Source organism: Drosophila navojoa, chromosome X (assembly GCF_054131105.1).
Source record: "Drosophila navojoa isolate 15081-1374.11 chromosome X, UAZ_NAV_1.0, whole genome shotgun sequence".
Lineage (NCBI taxonomy): Eukaryota > Metazoa > Arthropoda > Insecta > Diptera > Drosophilidae > Drosophila > Drosophila navojoa.
The window spans coordinates 24,632,886-24,653,797 of NC_142895.1; the positions used below are offsets into that span (position 1 = coordinate 24,632,886).

The 20,912-nt window shown below is 39.4% G+C and overlaps 1 protein-coding gene and 1 pseudogene across 3 annotated transcripts in view; both read right to left on the reverse strand.

The window, feature by feature from the left end:
- Ptpmeg2 (Protein tyrosine phosphatase Meg2) overlaps positions 1-20,562 on the reverse strand; it is a 44,746-nt gene extending 24,184 nt beyond the window's left edge. The window contains exon 1 of one of the 3 annotated variants that reach the window (XM_089263493.1): positions 20,417-20,562. In XM_089263493.1, coding sequence (XP_089119619.1) covers positions 20,417-20,458 — 42 coding nt within the window. In that variant the 5' untranslated portion in view covers positions 20,459-20,562. Of the gene's footprint in view, positions 1-532; positions 771-10,102; positions 10,297-20,416 lie in introns of those variants that run through there. The other 2 variants (XM_089263492.1, XM_089263494.1) reach the window with 2 other exon arrangements.
- LOC115564344 (pre-mRNA-splicing factor RBM22 pseudogene) lies at positions 7,200-8,971 on the reverse strand (annotated as a pseudogene).
- Positions 20,563-20,912: the final 350 nt, after the last annotated feature.

A 20,912-nucleotide genomic window follows, 5' to 3' on the forward strand; every position in this document is an offset into this window, starting at 1 on the left:
AAAAAAAAAAGAAAAGAAAAGCAAAGGCTTGTATGCTAATGTGATTCCAATTGGATATCTGTTAGTTCGCTCCAATGGGCAAACAATTCTCGGAATTCGAGTGGCAAAGCAAACCCAATTCCGTAGCTCGTACACTCCATCAAGGTTTCCTCCAAATGTTCTCTAGCCACACTGTCCCACTGTCGCCCGCTCTCTCAGCCCGTTCCAGTTTCAATTGCGCCACTGTCGTCACTTCCACTTCCACTTCCCGTGCCCATTCCAATCCCATTTCCCCACTTCTATTTGTGCTGCCTGCCCTCTTGCCCCCTCTCCTCCGCTCCTCCGCTCCTCGCTCGACTGTGTTCATTCATGCGTTCGGGCTGCTGCTTCTGCCTGCTAATTAGATACTTGGCATGCGTTACACGTTGCCGGCGACGGCTAATTCGATTCGATTCGCTACTTGGCGTATTTATTACACATGTACATAGTAATAATGCCAGCGGAGCCAGAGGTGTGTGTGTGTGTGTGTGATCTAATCGCTGACGCCACCCACCTGTTCGCGATTGCGTCGACGCTGATAGAGATGCACCATTCTGACAAGCTTTTACAACGCGGCCAAGGCACTGAACGGAGACAACAACAACAACAAAAATAAGGACACTCTAGTATATATATATATATATATGTATATCGATGTGTGTAAAGTCGCTATATGCAACGGTATAGCATGCAGTTGGCTCTGCGGCGCTGGCACTGAATTTCGCGACACGACGCTTTCAAAGTTTCTTTCATTACTGAAACGGAAAAAAGCAGCGCGCGCGCTCAACGAGCGAAGCGCGCACAGCACAGAACCTCAGAGAACAATAGCAATAACAACAACAGCAATAACAGCAATAACAGCAGCAACAACAGCAACACAAAGGCAACTGCTGATAGCAGTAAACGCTTCAAGCTGTTAACGTCGCTGCTGACGCTGACGCTGACGTCGCGACGCGACGCTACTTTGATGACTAGCCCCTGCTGGCGAGCCGAGTCGTGCCATGCTAACGAACTGTATTGAACTGCATTGCTATTGGTTGCTAGGCAGCGGGTCGGGGGTAGCTCGGCAGCAGAGCCGAAGGCAAGCAACAACAACAAGCGAGAGAAGGAGCCGAAGCGACAGAAACGTTTGAAACGCTGGGGACATTCGATCGCTGGGACAGGTACAATTCCGAGAAGCAAAACTAACAGCGCATGCGCTGCCTGAACTGGTCAAAAGTGTCGAAGTCGACGACGACGTCGACGTCGACGTCGCTGCCCTAGCATGCCAACAATTTGAGTCATCCCGTTTTTAATGCTCATATGTTACCGACAGCGGCTCTGCTGCTGCTGCTGCTGCTGCATCGATCGACGACGCGTCGCAGGAGTTTAAAATACACTGAAATGCCGTCATCACACGCGATATCAGTTGCGGCAATGCACTGAGAGAAATTGGTTGCAAGTGTTGTATATCTATGGCTAAAAAATGAAATTCTTCAAAGAGTTGTTCGTCTATTATTCTATAAATGCAAGCAACTGTTAAAAATTTATATTCATTAATAATAATAAATCGATAAATATCGATTAAATTTGACTAATATCATTTTAAACTTTAATAAAGCTTAGAAATTTGATTATATATATATTCTTATGCTTAGAACATGGGAAAAAAAAAGCAAGATTTATGTATCTCTTCATATATCTTTTATATATCTCCCATATCTTCTGTTACTTGCCTAATATCGATGATATTGATTTGGTTTCTTATGCGATTTTTAGCTTGTATTGAATTGTATTCATATATGCTATTGTATTGTATTCATATTTACTCTAAATATTCCAAACAACCTGAGCTCTACTTCTATTTTCAGTATATTCCGATTAGTTATCGATAGATGGCAAAGTTAAAATATATACATATGTATATTATGTAGCATGCTGATCGACCTCTCAAGAGATATACATATATTTCTGGTATGGTTTATTTCTTGCAATTAATATTATATAGGTATTACCCGTTTCGATTAAAAATTGCTTGAGATATTAAGTAAATAAACAAATAAATAAATATATGGCATATATATTTTTTGGTACTACTGCCGTCAGTGTACGTGAGCATCTTACGTGTCCGAGTTTCATTGAGAACGGCACAGACACGAACATGAGGTCTGGAGCAAGAAGAAAAAGTTAAGAACGTATCATCGCTCGGCCTGATGAAATGTCTTTCCACGTATTATGTGTGATAAATGGTCGTTTTAAATAAAACTGCTGACTTTTAGGAATATTACGTAAGTCTTCGAGCGAAATCGTGAGTACAGAATAAAAGTTGAACGAATCGCGCATACCCTGCATATTGCGAAACTGCACCCCGATTTCCCCCAGTGTATGTCGGCGATAATTTGAATGGTGAGCGAGTGCGTCACCTTCTTCAATTTAATTGTTTTTGTTTTTTTTTTTGTTTTTTTTTTTTTTTTTTGTGTTTTTTTGGATTGTCGTTTTTTGTGTGTGTTTGCATATCATTTCCACGAATTATCAACGCAGCCTCAGATGTGGGCGTGGTAGATAAAACAATGATGCATATACATATGTATATACTTGTAAATATATGTATGTATGTACGTTTGCTCGACTGAAAGCCAAGTTGAAGCATGAAGATAAAAGGGGAAAACCTTAATGGGCAAACACCGAACATATGATACCGTACCTAGATATAGATCGGATGCAAATGTCTGCATATAAAAGTGTATATTATAGGGAAGCACTTATTATAAAGACAATTGAATATGACCTTTCTGATATGTGGATAAGTCTAAGGTATTTTAAAGAACAAAAAGTTATAGAGATTTCTATTAAAATTTATAGTTATTTGAGCTGAGATCAATAATTTGATTCGGACTCCTCTGAAAAGTATTATAGGTATATGTATATGCCTTAATAAAAGATAAGCAAGGACGAGCAGAGTTGAATAGAGAGCAATAGAATATACAAACTGCTCTATAAATGTATATAGTATATATCATACATATAATCTAATACTACACATATATAATCTAGTACTACACATATATTCCCATAAATAGTCCATATTCTACAGCTCAAGCAATTTATAATACCCACTTCTCTGACAAGTTAGCTTCAAAGGAAAACTAAGTTACATGGATACACCCCCATTCTAGTATAGTAACTAAACCACAATACCCTATAATAGGGTAAGCGATTCTCAGAAATAGAAATACCCCTGATTCAAGCAGCCGCATCGGCATTGCCTAAGGTCAGAATCTATAATGGAAATCAATTTCATCATCAAATTCGACATCAATGGGTCTATGACGTCACACCCACACAGATTAGCAGTGAGGTGAGTGCGAGTGTGTGTGTGTGTGTGTATGCAATCGATGACTATTTCGATTTCGCAGCGAACCCAGTGAAACGACATTTTTTTTTTTGGGTCGACTTTCACTTTTGCAGCAAGCTTTACTAGAGCGAGAACGAGCGACACCTTTTGACTAATTGAGGAGGGTCACGCCCACGCAAGACACCGTAAAGTATTTATTGTCTAACTGATGTGTAAGAGAGAGAGAGAGAGAGAGAGATATTGCTCTAAACTGAATCAAATTTCTCTGGCCTTTGGCTTGATTGCATTTCGCCTTAGACGATTCAGTTTCTGCTGCCAAATATGATCTGATTCTTGGTTATTTAATTCCCTTCGATTGTGGTAGAATATACATTCGTCGGTGTGTAGCTATGCATGTCTATGCATGTATGTGTGTGTGTGTGTGTGTGTGTGTGTGTGTGTGTGTGTGTGTGTGTGTTGAACAGCATTTCCGGTTGCGACGCGTAGCAGGCGGAACGTGCTTGCGCCATGACTGAAATTATTGGCCATTAGCTGAGCTGTGCGAGCCAAGTTAATAGAGCAACAAGTGAAACGTTTTTCCAGCTCTTTCCGATTTTCCAGGGCATAAATAACTGCGCATGCAAAGTAAGAACACAGCAGAAGAAACGCCAGCCAGAAGCAGAAACTATCTAAAACTGTAAATCGCAATATGCAGCGCACAAGATGAACGATATGCATATATGGGAAATATCGCCGACTAGGTAGATACCCTCTACTCTCTACTCTATATAGATGTTTGTATTAAAAGTTCTCGAATATGGCTATACATATATACCATTAATAGAATGATGGCTTTACGAAAATCTGGGGTATAAAATACTATATATTTAGTTTTAATTTTCGATATACTCAACGATCGATAGAATCGAAATTTACTTTCATATCGATCAAATTAAAAATCTGTGTTCGATATGCGAATTAGTTAAAGGAAAAGTAAGCAGTCAATGAAAATACTTGGGTTTGGTATACCCGCTCGCTCGCATTTCTAAACAGGGTATGCCGAGAACGTAGAACTGATTATTAAAGTCGAAGACACTGTTGCATGACAGTTTTGTTGTTATAATTGTCTATAATACTCTTTGATGGCAGCGTTTCTCAGCTCAAGCACACACGGAATTACGGTTAGGTCTTCGCTTAATGGAACGAGTGTATTACATTTAGCGGTACACAGAAACAGGCCCAGGTGTGGATAGACACGTTTTTAGCATCGATCATCCAATGATCACACAATTTATTTTAAAAACAGTGACTAATGTTGTGACTAATGTTATCTGTGAATCTGTGACTGCGATCCGAGCGTTAGTCGTGAAACAAGTTGACGACTGTTGTGGTATGACTAGCGAATACCCTGTAAACTGGCATACGAGAAGGAGAACAGATAGAAAGAGAAAAGTACAGATGGGAGAGTTAGAGAAAGAGATGGAGAAAACAGGAGGAAGAGACAGAATGACAGATGGAGAGAAACAGAAGAGAAGAAGAATGACAGAGAAACTAAGAAATGGTAGGGAAAGAGAGAAAGAAAATAGGATAGTATGAATGAGGAAGAACAATGCTAACATCACAGAGAGAGTGAGTGAGAGAGAGAGAGAGAGAGAGAGAGAGAGAGAGAGAGACAGAGAAAGAGAGGGAAGAAAGAGAGAAAGAGACAGGGAGTGAGATAGAGAGAGAAAAAGAGATAGAAAAGAGAAATAAAGTCAGAGAGAAGAGAGAGAGAGAAAGAGACTAAAAAAAAGGAAATTAAGCCAGAGTTTGAGAAAAGAGAAATTGCCAGAATGATATAGAGAAAGCGAAAGATAACAAAAAGCAGCGATGAAACGCGAGGAAGCAAAGGTAAGTGACAAAGAGAGATAACGAAAGAATATTGAGAAGGAAAGAGATAAGTAATCTGCCATTATTAGACAAAGAGAAACCGAACAAAGGACTCAGCAATGCATACATTAAGTGAATTACATATATACGAGTCTACATATTTAATATAGTATCTAAGAATAATTAACTCTGAGTAAGCAAGGTTGATCTATCTCATATATGATGCGACGTTCTGCCAATTGGATTGGACTAATCAAGATCGACTTCAGCAGCTATCGCTTGGCTGTTGAAGCTCTAAAAGTTAACAATAGACTTGGACGGGCGAGCAGAAATGATCGTGATTGAAAGAGCAGCAACTTCCGTTTCATGTGTGGTTGGCTCCACAGATAATACTAATTATGTATAATTATTATATAAGGGTTCCAACTGAATGGATCGACAGTCAGTTGGGTTAGGGCCAAGCTTGCGTGATCATGCGTTTGCTCTTCTTCACTGAAGGATTGGGTTCGAATGTGTATTTAGGAGATAATTACCATAATTGAGGTAAGAGTTGGACAATCGACTACAAGCTCTACAATTTACTGATAAATAGCATATCAAAGCCAATTGGAAGGTAAGAGTGTTAGTCGAACGTACTCTATATATAGAAGTTCCAATTGGGAAAGTCTCCACTATGTTCTTCAATTCAAAACAGACAATTTTGCATCTCGCCATTATTTGATTTCCAATTTCCCGGCAGCTAATCTGAATGGCAATCTTCTACTGGACTCACACACACACACACTCGCATTCTTATTGGATTCCTATTGGGCTCCTATTTGTTTGGAGCACAATTTGTCTAGCATGAGCCAGGATGCAGGATATTACGGGCAGATTGCCGAAACTTCCGCTGCGAGAAGTGCCGGCCATTTGCCAGACATTTTCCACTGGGTTTTTCCAGCGAACGGAAATGGATGCCGGCTGCCGCATTATGCGTGACCAAAGCGATGCTGCGCTGCTGCGACGGGGAGGACGGGGGCATAGAAACTCTTTAGCATAGCTCTCAAAAATATGCGACTGAAAGCACATTTAATGTGCTTCCGCTCTGTGCGCAGTCGCGTGCAGCTTGAGCGGGAGCGCAGCGCGGAGGGGAGTACCCCAAAATGGGGCACACTCGGTCTGAGCCGCAGTCGCTTCGCTCATTTGCATATCAAAGGCAAGAAAGAATTAAATTTGCTTTTCTTCTTCTTGTGTTTGGCAAATAATGTAGAAATTTAAAGATACACAGTTTGATTGATGAACCCACTCTATCCAAAACTTTACTTTTCCAACGAAAGTGAGCGACTAGAAGATACCCGAAGCTAACCGCAAGCCCGAGCTGTAGCTGCCATGTTAATTCTTTACATACATAAATATAGAGATATATGATTTTATTGACATATTTTTGCCCATCAAAGCTTTTTATCGCTTCCTCTAGGTTCGCCTAATCTATGGACTATATAACATATAGCCTTGCCTTCCATTATAAATCTGCACGAGTTTCCTATTCACTCGCTGAAAAGTTCTTGATCTTTCAAGAATCTGGAGCCAGTGCCTTTTTTTTCGTCAAACTAATTTTTGATTATCGAAATCATTGCAACCCTAGGGACAGCCATGTTCAGCAACAGCTATGGTTGTCTTTGTCTACTCTCTCTCTCTCTCTCTCTCTCTCACTCTCTCACTCTCTAGGTGACAATGCGTTTTCTAATTGTCAATAAAATGCTAACTCATTCGTATAGTAGAAGCCATTAGCTTTACACTAATACTCATGCAATATACTGTATATGTATGTATATATATATACTGAAACATTTTCAAGCCCTAATTCAACAACTTTTATTGCCTAGCCAATTTGTTTACAGGGTATGCTTAGCTGTTGGCGCTTTATAAGATTCATCTTAGCCCCCATCTTGTGCAGTTATTCACCTCAGCAACAAATGAAAACGAATTCCATTTATCAACTTGATGTCAATCATATTGGATGTCAGATTTCTCTACCAATTCTCTATCTAGAAGTAAACACAAGTCGAAGCAGTCGAAGCATATCATATTACGGCCGAGGCGAGTCAAGATTGCAATTTGTTGTTCATTTATTGGGTTAATATTTACTGGAAGTTTTTCTCGCGGTGTCTTGAGAATTGTGTAAAGTGTTATAGTTCACCAGCGAGATCTGTGCTCCAATTGCCTATAGACTGGGGTCGGAATCAGGTTGGGCGGCAAGTCGTGCCACTTCTCGGCATCGTCAGGAGTGGCGGCCTCCCCGTCGGAGCGGGAGGGCCTCTCCTGCGTGCGGGCCCATCTGATGATGAGCTTGCGGCCCTTCAGCAGCAGCTTGCTGAAGGTGCGCTCGGCGGCCAGTTCGGCGTCGCTGCGATGGATGTACTGGACGAAGGCGTAGGTCTGGCGCGGCAGCAGCGTGACGGAGCGAATCCTGCCATACGGATAGAACACACTGAGCAGCTCCGCCTTAGTGATCTGCTCGGACAGGTTGCCCACGTAGAGGGTGGAAATGGCCTTATCCATTGGCACGTCCAGCTTGGGCGTCAGGCCGACGTGGCGCAGCATCTTCTCGGCCACGGGATCGCTGTGGCCATGGTAGCGGTCCTTGATATTCTTGCCGTAGAGCGGCTCATGCGGCTCGCGCGGCTTCTCGTGACGATAGGGGCAGTCCTCGGCGCGGCTGCACTCGCCCCGCAACCAGAACGAGCAGATGCGCGGCCTGTTCCGGGTGTAGTAGGGCGCCATGCGCGACAATTTGCTCAGCGTGTCGTTGGCCGCAGCCGGCCCAACGCTCTTGTTGGCCCGGATCGGCCGTACATCGATGCCGGAGCTCATGATGGCGGCATCGCGCACCTGCGTGGGCACGCCGTGCACCAGATCCAGCGCGCATGTCTGGCACACGTTCTTCAGGCGTGCGCACGCCTTGCATATTACCGTCTTCCTGAAGCGCATCCGCATGCCCGGACACCAGCGAAAAGTGGTGAAGGGCCGAGCGCAAATCGTGCACTCCATGCCGTAGCGGTCCTTAATCATGCGCACGTACGGATTGTCGCCCAAGCACGCCAGGCATATCAATGGACAATTCGAATGCTCCCAATTATGGTAATTATACGTAATTTCTTTTGACAAAGACATGGTTGATTCGCGTCAAAAATAGTTCCTTTCTCTTTCCTCACAGAATGTCGAAAAAATGACCAGAAGCTCTCGAGTATCGATTGGCTCTTGACAGATTGAAGTCGCAGTTACTTGCCGGAGGACTCGATATGACTATCGATATGCCATTTATTGCCGCAAACCAATGCATTACGATACTTTGACTTATGTAAATACCAATTGGCCGTTTGTCAGCCTTCGTCAGTCTCCTGCACCAAAGCTCTTCGAGAGCAAAGTCTAACGGAAAATTATGGGGTTCTGATAAACAGACCAGACGAGTCTACATTTTTGACCTCTTCTGACCTGTTGAATTCATATCTAAAACTAGAATAATCTTATCATACTATGTAGGTTACACAAATATGTTGACCTATAAATTATATATACTAAAAAATGCGTTTTCTGTCCGTTATTTTTGTTTTGTCTACTATCTAAAAGCAAACGGGCGATAACGTGACAACAACGACATATTTTCTTCTAAATTTAAATGAGTAGAGTCGCAGAACTAATCTAGTTGGAAAAAATATATAGACCTAAGTGTAAAATGTGTCTCAAAAAGCTGATGGTTTTGATTCAAATAGAGAACAAGATAAGTCATGGATCTTCTGTTGCTGTGAATTACTCAACCTGTTGAAGATTTATCAAAGTAATTATTCTAAGTCAACGGCTTTCATCGTATGCATGAGCAACAGTTAGCTGGCAAAGCTTTGTTTGTATTTTAACAACAACTTTCAATGTCTCGCCGACATCTCTATTAAAATATGTCTATGCCAAGTATCTAATCTACATGCGGCTAAAAATAATATTGTTCCAGCGCCCAAATCTAGTATTAAACAAATACACTCATATATTCTCACGATGAGTGAATAATGTATTCCGATGAAGACATCCATACATACATACATACATATGTATGTATCTATATGAATAAACTTGCTTTCAAGCATAGAACACAGCTTTCTCAGGCATTGGAGCCATTTGCTCTCTGGGCGTTACTGCGCCATTTGCTTAACACACACACATATACATACATACATATGCATAGATATACACCAGTATACGCATGAACATCATTCTAAAGAAGAATAGATAAAGGTAGAAGCGGCAGCAACTGGAAATCAAACTGAAAGTCAGCGTCAGGTTCGCATCTGACAGCTGAGCTAAAGAGTAAAGAGTACACACGCAAAGGCAAAGGCAAAGCCAACAAAAACTAATGAAGCGCGTCTATAAATAGCGCAACAACAGCAAGCAAAAAACGAAAAGGCAACAACAACAGAAACATGCCTGGCAACTGCAACTGCAAGTGATGGGAGCGAGCAGAGCACAAGACAAGCTGAAGTCAAAGTCAAAGAGACTGACAGAGACAAGCACAAGGCTCGTCCAGTCGTAAAGCGGGGCGAACGAACGAAGGGCCATGAAGGGGTGGGCAAAGCAGACCAAAAAAAGTATATAATAAGGAAGAGTTTAATAGCCTGTCAAGCGCAGAATAGTGCGTAGAGTCCAGCGAAGACAACGACGCTTTGATTTATGTAATAATATAACATTAAAGGCTAGCGTAAAGTATTTAGATATTTTAAAGTATATAATTAGAAACTCAAATTAACAAAATGAAGAGAGTGAAAGTAAGAGAGCCAAGAACAAATATTTGCATATTCTAAAAGCGTAAGAGTCAAAGCTTGTATTTTACAGTTAGTTAGACTAAAGAGAGATAGCTAAAGTGGGATTAGGCACCTTGGCTATGCAGACAAAGAGACGACGATGGCAGCTGCTCTCTTTGGCGTAGGCATAGTCGCAGTCGACTCCATGCTTATCCTTGTTCTGCTGCGGCTGAGGCATTTTGCAGAACGCGATCTCATTTAATGCACACTTTTCACATGAAACAATATCAAATCACATTTATCAATGCCAATAAACATATGCAAATTATTGATTAACCGTAAATGCACAGTAAATGCTGATTTATATTTATGGCTTGGTCGTTTTCTTTTATCCAGTACACGAGTAAAAGGAAGAAACAATAACAACAACAAAAATGAAAACAAACACACGCGCGCTTTTAGCAACAGCCAAGAGACAAGATGAACAACGCGACGCGGCCGCGACGACTACCACGACTGATGTGGCCAGCAGCAGCAGGCAGCAGTAAAGTTGTCCGCCAGCAAGCAGCAACAAACAATGGAACGGGCAACAGGCAGCAGACAGGCAGAGCTAACAACGCAGCACAGCACACGGGCAGAGCCAACGCAAACAGAGCGCACCGCGCAGCAGCAGCAGCAGCAGCAGTAGCAGAACTCCAGCGCGCGCCGACGCAGCAGCCCGCCCCATTACACGCTGCCGTTGTTGCTGTTGCTGCTGCCACTGACACAGTTCAATGTCAGCCAGCGGCAGTGTAGTTGAGAGAGAAAGAGAAAAGTGAGCAAATGTTAAGCTAAGGATCAGCATGCCCCTGTTAGCTAACAGCGCACTGTTATTAGCTAAAATGCTGCAGTATTGATTCTCTCACACGAACGAACACAAAGGAAATTCGCCATAAAACAAAATAAGAGCTCATTTGCGCGAAATGAAGTGCGCATTTTACAAGTCAAAAGTCAAGCGCACGGCTCGCTGAGCAGCTTTTGTGCTTAAGTTAATTTATGAAGCTCGCCCGCTCTCTCGCTCTGTCGCTTTACTTTATGACTTCTTATGAAAGTGTTAAGAAATTTCGCCGGAGAAAAATTTCACTCGTCTCTAGCAGCTGACTCTTGTTGTTGTTGCTGTTGCTCTTGCTGTTGCTGCTGTTGTTATCGTTGTTGTCGTTTGGTCTGGTCTGGTTCGTTGCGGTGATTCGGATTTGTTTTCTACCATTTGCGCATGATTTTTGTTATTATTATTACGCTTTCTTATGGTCGCATCGATTATTTAAACAAAACGCCAGCTTAGAGCGCACAAAGAGGAGGGCGTGACATTGACACTAGAAAAAACTAGCGGCATCATGCGTCGCGACGCCGCTATCACTGCCTCTGGTCGGACTTCTGTCTCTACTTCTGCCTCTGCTGCTGCTTTTGCATGCATATATCAAGTTAAAAACTTTCTTTTTAATGTTTATTTTTTTATTGTTGCTGAGGCCAGCGTGAATATATATACATATGAATATTTTCATATATATTTAAGAAATTTAATATTTACATACATATGTACATATGTATGTATGTGATTATAAGCAGAAATCCGCATTAAAAAGAAATCACAAAATTTATGTGTGTCTTTTAGCCCTTGTAACTAAAGCCCCGAAAACAAGTTCGATCAACAAAGACAACACCACCTAGGTGCGGGGGGGGGCGCGTGATTGGTTTGTTTGTTTATTTATTTTTTTTTTTTTGGAAGGGGCAACAGCATCCTCTTTGGCAGCAGCCCACATAGAAAGTGATCCGAATGGGATTAGTTCAAACTGGCGCTGTTGCGCAATCGGAGGGGCTACTGTAACCGCACGATGATGCGACATTTTATGGCCAAAATGTCGCCGTTGCGCTAAAACGTGACTAGCAAAGCATTCGGCTTTCTCGACCCCACTTGGACTGGACTAAATCTGCTTAAGAGTGTTATGCAAGTGCTTAAACACTGCAAACGCACTCTCGCACACACACACACACACACATACAATATACATTTATGTACAGGAATTCACATTAGCAGAGAGCGCCAGAGGGAGCGAATTAGCAGCAGCTAATTACGGATCAGAGCGGCTAAAGCTTTATCCATTTGACCGAATTCACCGTTGTCCTTATAACAGTGGCAGCTTTAATTAACTTCAGCACACAAAAAGCTCAGCTAATGGCATTGTGTGTGCATAGCAATAACAGTTATTTGTAAGCTTTGGGCAAGCTGCCAGCTTACAGGCTAAAGCTGAGACACAATAATAGTAATAATAGCAACAGCAGCGACGTCAGCGACGCCAGCTGCAGCAGCAGTGAAGTCAGCGGCAGCAGCAACAGCAGTAAAGGCAAATGTTGCTTTTTAATTATCAGAAATGGCAAAAAATAGACACACTGAATGCTGGCCAGACAGACCAAATCTAGGGCGAAAGACAAAAATAAAAGCTCTTCTCTATATGGCCACACACACACATTCACATATATACAGATATATGTATGTATGTATTTGAAGTTAGACGAGCAGCAAATGAGAAAAAAGTAATAAAAAAAAAAACTCATTTCTTTTCACAATGTAAATCGGTCAAACCAATCAAAAAGGCAGAGTAAAAACCTTAGCGACAACAACAACAACAGCAACAGCATCTACGGCAACAACAACAACAACAATGACAACCAGCAAGGCCTGTCCGGCGATATTATCAACGCTCTATTAGAGTTCTTTCAACTTGGCTTTAACAACGCTTTTTTGCAACAATTTTTTTTTGAAAGCCCGCCCCGAGGGTATTTGGAAAGCGCTACACATATGTATGTATGTAGACACATATGTACATACGCACATGATAAAGAAGATGCGATGGAAAAGATGGCAGGGAACACGTGTTTGTCTCAACGCCCAGTGGATGAACTCAAAGTAATCACAAACCAAATGTAATTGAAAAATATTGCAACGAGGACTTGAGCACGACTCATTGGATAAGAGATGCCAGATGACTACAGCAGCAGCAGCAGCAGCAGCAGCGGAAATCAGCCGTCAGACAATAGCAGCGCTGTTAAAAATAACATAACAGCAGCTACAAGAACCACAGCAGCACTAACAGCGAGCCATGAGAAGAAGAAGAAGAAGCGGAAATAAGACATTAGGCAATGGCGATGCTGTTGCTGCCATCAATTGCAGCAACTAGAGCATTTACAGTGAGCGTTAACAGCGAGCCCTAAGAATGCAGATGAGCTGCACTTTAGTTACACGAGTGAATCTGGGGGGAAAAAAAATTTTTTAAATTAATAATTTGTATGCTCTATATTATAAACCTCTAAACATAAAAAAAAATACTTAGAAAATATATAATTTAACAGAAAAAAAAATATTAAATTGTTTAAACCTACATATTTTTTCTTACATTCGCAAACAATTTTAAGCAATATTTAATTCATAATTTGTAATAAGAATATTTCTGTAATTTAAATCAATTCGATTTTGAGAGTAATAAATTTAAAGGAACATTAAAATTTTAATCATATTTATATTTTAAAATATAATTTAATAACATCTTTAAAAAATTGCTAATAAAAAGATGTAATTTATAAGAATTGAGTAAAAAAATGAAATAGTCAAATAAACTAAAGTAAAATAGCAATTTATTGAAAATCAAAAAATTAATAGTTGCAATTAATAAAATATTATATATCTTATAAAAATATATATATTTGAAAAGACATTCAACTCATGGCTAAATCTTATTCAAAATATAGAGGGGTTCTATATTTTTTGGCAATATATGAATAATAAATGCAAGAGTATAAACAGCGGCAAAAGCAACAGCGATAAAGCGCTCATGCAGAAGAAAACGAAGTAGAAGTAGAAATAGAAGTAGAAGAAGAAAGCGTTGCGGAAGCACCAGCAGCAGCAGCAGCAACAGCGCGGCGCAGCGCCAGCCTATGAGGGGCTCGAAGTCTTGAGGGCCTCAAGCCACTCGGGCGGTCGGTCACATATGGAGTTCAACAACCTGCGATTGGAATAAATACGCAAGCAACAACAACAACAACAACCACAACAACAACAACGACAATAACAACAAATGCAAATATATTATGCTAGAAATTCAGTTGCTCTCAATTGTTGTGCTTAAACAAAATGGCATGGAACAGCTGCCATATAAATGCATAAATAAAGTGAAATGAAATGAAATGGAATGGAATGGAACAGCAAGAGCTGAGACAAATCAATGCAAGTAACCCAATTACCATTTGCATTTTCATATGTCATATGTATAATGAAATATATATAAAAATTTGTCAAGAGTTTTTGGAATGGAAAACAATGCATCTATAAATTTACATCTATATACATATACATATATACCTCTGTATAATCGATTTATAATCTACAATAACATTTAATTAATGTGTCAAATAATTTGTTTTGGGCATGGCACAGTCCGAATACCAGGAATTTACCAATAGCTTGACTACGATTATCAGTTCCATCAGGAAATTTATATTTTATATTCATGGTTCAAAAAAGTCTCGACAGACCTAGTAATTATAGAGTATCCACATTATCTAGAATCGGTGAATGCAAAAAAAATTTGTATTATCCAGAAATTAAATAATATTTTTTACACATTTTTCACACTTGCTTGATTGAACCAACTTTCTTGAACTCCTTTAAAAGTAAAACAGAATCATCATTAAAATTCACTCTGAGCCTTCAATGAAAATGTATTCCAGCGCTCAAATATGTATGTTTATGGAGCAGCAACGTATTTACTTTGCTACCCAAATAATCGATGCAAAATTCCATTTCTTATGACAAAAAAATAAAAATAAATAAATAAAGAAAAAAAAATTTATATATTTATTGTATATGTATAATATTTGTTCACAAACAGCAAAAATATTTCGACTCCGATAGGAAAGTACAACGCAATAGCTCATGGAATATATATGAATATATGTATATATGTATAAATCTGAGAGTTCTATAAATATAGAGCTCTATAGTAGCCGTGCATTGTGCGATTCAACGATAGATGAACAATTTTTTACAATTTTTGAAAAGGGTTCGTCGTTTCCATTCAGTAAGATACTCTGACTAAATGAGAGTCCATTCGCTATATCCATTTAAGATATTCTAAGGCAAGAAATACTCTACAAGAACTCAATTTGGTATTAAATACTACAAAAAATATAATTTCCATAAATTCTAGTTATAGAGCAAGTGACTTTAGACTCATCTAAGTAGAAATATTTGACATATATACATACATATAATATTAAACTTTAAATAGAGTATTGGAGCATTCTTTGTCGTTATTACTTTATTTTGCAATTCATATACATACATACATACATATATATATTTATATGTACATATATATTTTGTTATTTTTCCTTGTTTATTTTTGAATACTTTGCCTAGGTGGAATGACGAAGCATTTAGGCTCTGGGCAATCGCAGCGGAGCGTTGAGCGCATCGTCTCAAAAATCCCACTGCCACCCGCCCTTCCCTACTTACCCCACACCCCACCTCTCTCTTCCCCTCTCTTTCTCTCTATCTCTCTACTTGCAAAGCCTGAAAAAGTCCCGGAATAAGGTTTCGGTTTTTTTTTTGCTGGTTTCGGTTTGGGGTTTTTAGGCACCGAATCGCAATGAGAGGTCTTTCTCGGGTGGTTGTTGCTCTATTTTGTTGCCTACTATATACTTAAATATGTGAATGTTTGTGTGTTGTATTGTTGTTACGATTGTATGTTTGTGTGCCTGATTGCTAGTGATAGCAACAGACCGACCGCAGCGCGCTGACCTATTTTTCAACTACAAACACACACACACACGCATATATACGTATGTATATACATACATGCATATGCATTCAAAATATATATGTGAGTGCGAGCTTTTGTTGCATATCGCATTCTCTTGTTCACAACAACAACAACAACAAGAAAAGAGCATAATGCACTCCATACACAATTCGTTTCAAATTTCATTTCAGTCTCTAGTTGAAATTTTAATGCACAAATTGAAGACTCAGTTCAATTCACGTTAACGATATATTTGTTCACCAATAATTGAACTGGTTCGCTAATGGATTCAATATTCCGAGCTTCGAAGAGCTCATTAGTTCACTTGAATAAATTACAATAAACTTAGCGATATTACTATAGTTGACTAGCTCAATCAATCAATCAATCAAGAGATCAGTCAATCCGTCTATTAGGCACTCTTTCAGTGTCAATCTTTCAGTGCCTTAATCAATCATACGAGAAATCCATTCAACTTCTCAATCAGCTGCCAGCTTTTCAATCAGTATCAGCCCGTCAATCAACTGATCAATCACTCAGCAGTGCATTCAATCACCAAGCAAATTACTCACTCTCACTTAGTCAGCCAATCAAACAAGCTTTTGGTGTGTCAGTCAATCAATCTGATTAGTGATTTAGTGAAGTCAGCCAATCAATCCGTCAATCAGTGATAGATTTACCATCTATCAGCCAGTAGCTCAGTCTGGCGTTCAATCAATCAATCCATCAATCAGCCCGACTGATTGGTTAGTCAAACAATCAATCAATTAGCCCTTCAATCACTGAGCCAGCTCGTAAGTCAATCAGTTAATCAATCAAGTGAATAAACCAACCCGTAAGTCAGTCAATCGGTCAGAAAAGGCAGCAAATAGAGAGCGGAATACGAATTGTATGAGAGAAGAGCTGAAGCTAACATTGAACGACCAGAAAATACTCCTTACATTGTAGGTACTACGTAGAGTCTATGAAAAACTGAAATCTATATGAAAAATTATTCTTGAAGAGAAAGAACTTATCTGAAATTTTTTATTAGTATAATAAAAAAACATAGGTCGACTTTTTTGTGATACATTACATATATCTCGAAAATCCCTCTAAATTTGTAGTGCCAAACCAGCTTATATACCTTTAATATAGACCCGTTCAATGGGTATACATGTAATGGAAATAAAAGAGCACTACGACTCAAACCAACCCCACCCGCAGCCCGGCTAGCGCCCTTAGTGGCGCACACCCTCACGCTGGGTGCCAAAAAGGTTATTGTACTTCCTTCTTCTGGCTGCCCCATTGTGTGGCTGCATTTGGGGTTCAGAGTCCGTGCACAAGGATAAAACAACAAGCGAATGCAAGTCAACTGCAATGGCAAACTAATATTTCACAACTACACACACGCACACAGTTGTACATAGATATATATATATATATATATATCGTGCGCTGTAGTCTGGCCTTTTTTATTATGAACAATTGGATTTATGCATAGAGCCTCAGCGAGCACAGCGAGTAGAACGATTCGCAATTGCAATTCAAGCGAAATCAATTATGAACACAAAATAGACACAAATTGTGAAATCGAAAAACATGTCCATAAATATGAATGAATATACATACATATGTACATGTGGATATGGATATGAAAATGTTTGCAAATATTTCATTATGAACGATAGATTGCTAGGCAAAGAATTGAACTCTGATGAAATTATTTTTAATATTATTAGATTAATACTACAATTATATTATTATTGTTACACTATAGTTATTTTATACTCATTATCATTATCTACAGCCAAAGGTGAATAAAAGCTGTCCAAAACCTAGTCAAACAAAATCATTATTAATGAATCATATAAAGACAGAGTTAGACTTTTAATGGATCAAAATATTGGCAGATATTAACAAAGTTTTGATGGAGGCCAAATGGCTGAAGACCTGATTGAAATAGCTCAGGCATCTCCCTTAGATGTCACAAGATAAAAGACTGAACTCTTCCATACATTGATATAGGAGCATCGTAGTCAATCTCTTGCCGGATCACAGCACAAAAATGCCCAGTTACTCAACAAGTCTTCACAAAATAATAGAAATATCCACCTCAGCGATCTCTTATAATTCTACATCGTAGTAAATACTTATAAAGACCTCTGCGAAAGACGAACAATCTTGGAGAGAGAATAGAATCTACCCAAAGAATCGTACTAAGAGCACGGCAAAGTGGATGATGAGTCTGTAGTGGCAGGGCACTACTATCCTCTCCCACTAATACTACCTATTATTACCATAGCCATTATCATTATTATTATTATATTGGTATCATTATTATTATACATTATTATAATAGTGATTATACGGTTCATTATCATTCCTTATCCATGGGCTTTTTCGATAGACTACTAAAACTCTAGACTTCTCTTTGAATCGAACTCATCTCATTGTTGAAGCTAGTCACAATTTGTGGAAATTTCTAGGAAAACACGTCTATATATTATGTCTGACCTCAGTCATGTTTTACTTTTCCCAAATTAGATCCCAAAAAAACAAAGGCTTTGCATTGAAGAGCTCCAATTACCACACAACTCAGCTCAGCATCTGATGCTGATCAAGAATATATTTACATATGCATACATATATATATATGTACATTGTCTTGAAAGCAATCTTCTTGAAGAACATTTATAGTTCAAGGGGATTAAAATCGCATCGAAAAGTGATGTTAGTAAAGGAGATTATGAAGCATTATAGAGACTTGGCCATAGAGTATTTATATTGACTAACGATTTCCAGGAATAACGATATTCATGTCAGCAATGGAGAAACAACAAATGGATAACAATGGCACGATGTTTGGACGTATTGGGAATATCAAGAGTAAGCAATCCATTTGCATACGCTGTTCAATTTGCTAATTGCTCCAATTGGGATTTTTATATAAATAAATAAAATCAAAGATATGTACATGTGTTGGCGTGTGTGAGTGTTTGTGTTTAATAAGCACAAACAAAACCAAAGAAATATATATATATGTATGTATGTATATCAAATCAAATTTGAAGACTGATTTGGGAGGGAAAAAACAGTTCTTGGGCGAATGTATATACACAACTTGATGGTTAGGGTAGGGTATACAGGCGAGTGGATAAACAAATTGGATGGCGAATAAATGAATGAATGAGCAAATGAATGAGATGCGCTCTAAACAAATCCGCCATATAAGTGGGGGAATTGCGTAGCGAAATGCAAAGATTTTACTTTGAAATTGAGCAGATTTACAGACAAAACAACAAAATTCTAACGAAATGGATTCAATTTGAAGGCACTTCAATGGAACTGAACCTAAATGGACGCGTTGGCGCCTCCACAAGATGAGTATATAATAAATAAACAAATGCGCATCAATAATACAACAAAATTTGTCTGCCACTGGATCAGGCAGGTAAGATGGAGCGCGTGTGGGTATGCAATGGGCAAGAGAGAGAGAGAGAGAGAGAGAGGGGGAGAGGGAGAGAGTGAGTGTGCATTCATATGCTTGTGTGTGGTGTGAATATCGTGTGCGCATTGGAATTTCAAGCAGCTCCGTGCAAGGTCAGCAACACTGGCCATTTCAGGCTACAATATCTGGCGCTCGTCGCTGATGCGATTAAGCAAACAATGAACTTTACGTCAGCTGGAGGAAGTTTAATTTGGCACAGTTGAGAGAATAAGAAAGGCAGACAGAGAGAGGTAGAGAGGGGGAGAGCGCGAGTGATGGGCAGAGCCAGGCAAAGATCTTTCGAAAATCTTTCTAAATGCTGCTCATTTTCCCCACAGTAAACAGGTTTTGCAAACACTTTTAGCTTAACAGCCCACTGTAAAATGCAGCAGCGACAACAACAACAACAACAGCAACAATACGAAGAGCTGCGAGCGGAAATCACTTTCCCTACTAAATGCAGCGCGAGCGAGAAATTAAACAGATTGTCTATGTAGTTGTGCCAGCGTGTGAGAGCAAGAGCGACGACATGAGCTTGTGGCGTTGTTGTTATTGTTGCTGCAACCACTTGCTACACAACGCAAAGCAATACAACACACACACACAAACATATATACACACACTGACACACACACACACACATTCAGGCATACACATTAGCTTCCACTTCCCCATGCCAGTTGTTTTTGTTTCTCTTTTGTTGTTGCTTGTGTTGTTATTGTCTGATAGCACCATTAGCACAGTGGGCAAGTGTATAGGAATTTATTTCGTTTACGTTGTACTGTTGATGGGACTATTGTTGTGATTTATATTGGCAAATAGCACGTGTTAGCATGCAGTTTACAGAATAAACGCATTAATCTTGCAATTGATGAATACCGCAACAGATTTTTGTGAAACACATTGCAACACACTTACACACACTCAAGTCGCTCTTCTCACTTACTCACGACACACATTCTCACAAGTGCACGCACACCCACCCGCACGCACTGTTAAAAACACGCACGCAACTTCTAAGCTTACTGTTGTGCTGTTGCATTCACACAGATCGTTTTGCACAAGATTAGGGCGTGTGTGTCATTTAGTTGTTAGCGTATATGTATGTATCCAATTGGTTCAACAATTCTGTTTGTACACTTACAAATTCTTGGTCTTGTTGTTCAACCGCTACCTCCGACGCCATTTTACGAATGTGAAACAGTATTGCCGATTCGTATTCACCACTCAAACAGCTGTTTTGCGCGCAAAGTTGGCTGCGAGCACATACGACTGTTGAATTAAGTTGGCTGCGAAACACTCTAATATCGATTAGCTTATCGATGTTAATCATCTGGTCTCACTGACGACGTTTTCTTTTTTTAAACAAATTAAAATCCAAACATCAAGATGACACTGGCACATTCACTTCCAGTCGAATATACCATATGGAATTAAATGTTTTCCGCTAGCTTATCATTTCATATTAATTTTTATTTTTTGAGCTATCGCAAAGTCAATATATCGTTTAGCCAGATTTTACTATAAAAATAAATATTTTCTGCGAAATGCAAATTGCAAATGAAATTAAAAGAACATTTTTAAGCATATTTCCAAAAACTATCGCATTAAATAAATTTTATTAGTTTTAAAAAGAAAAT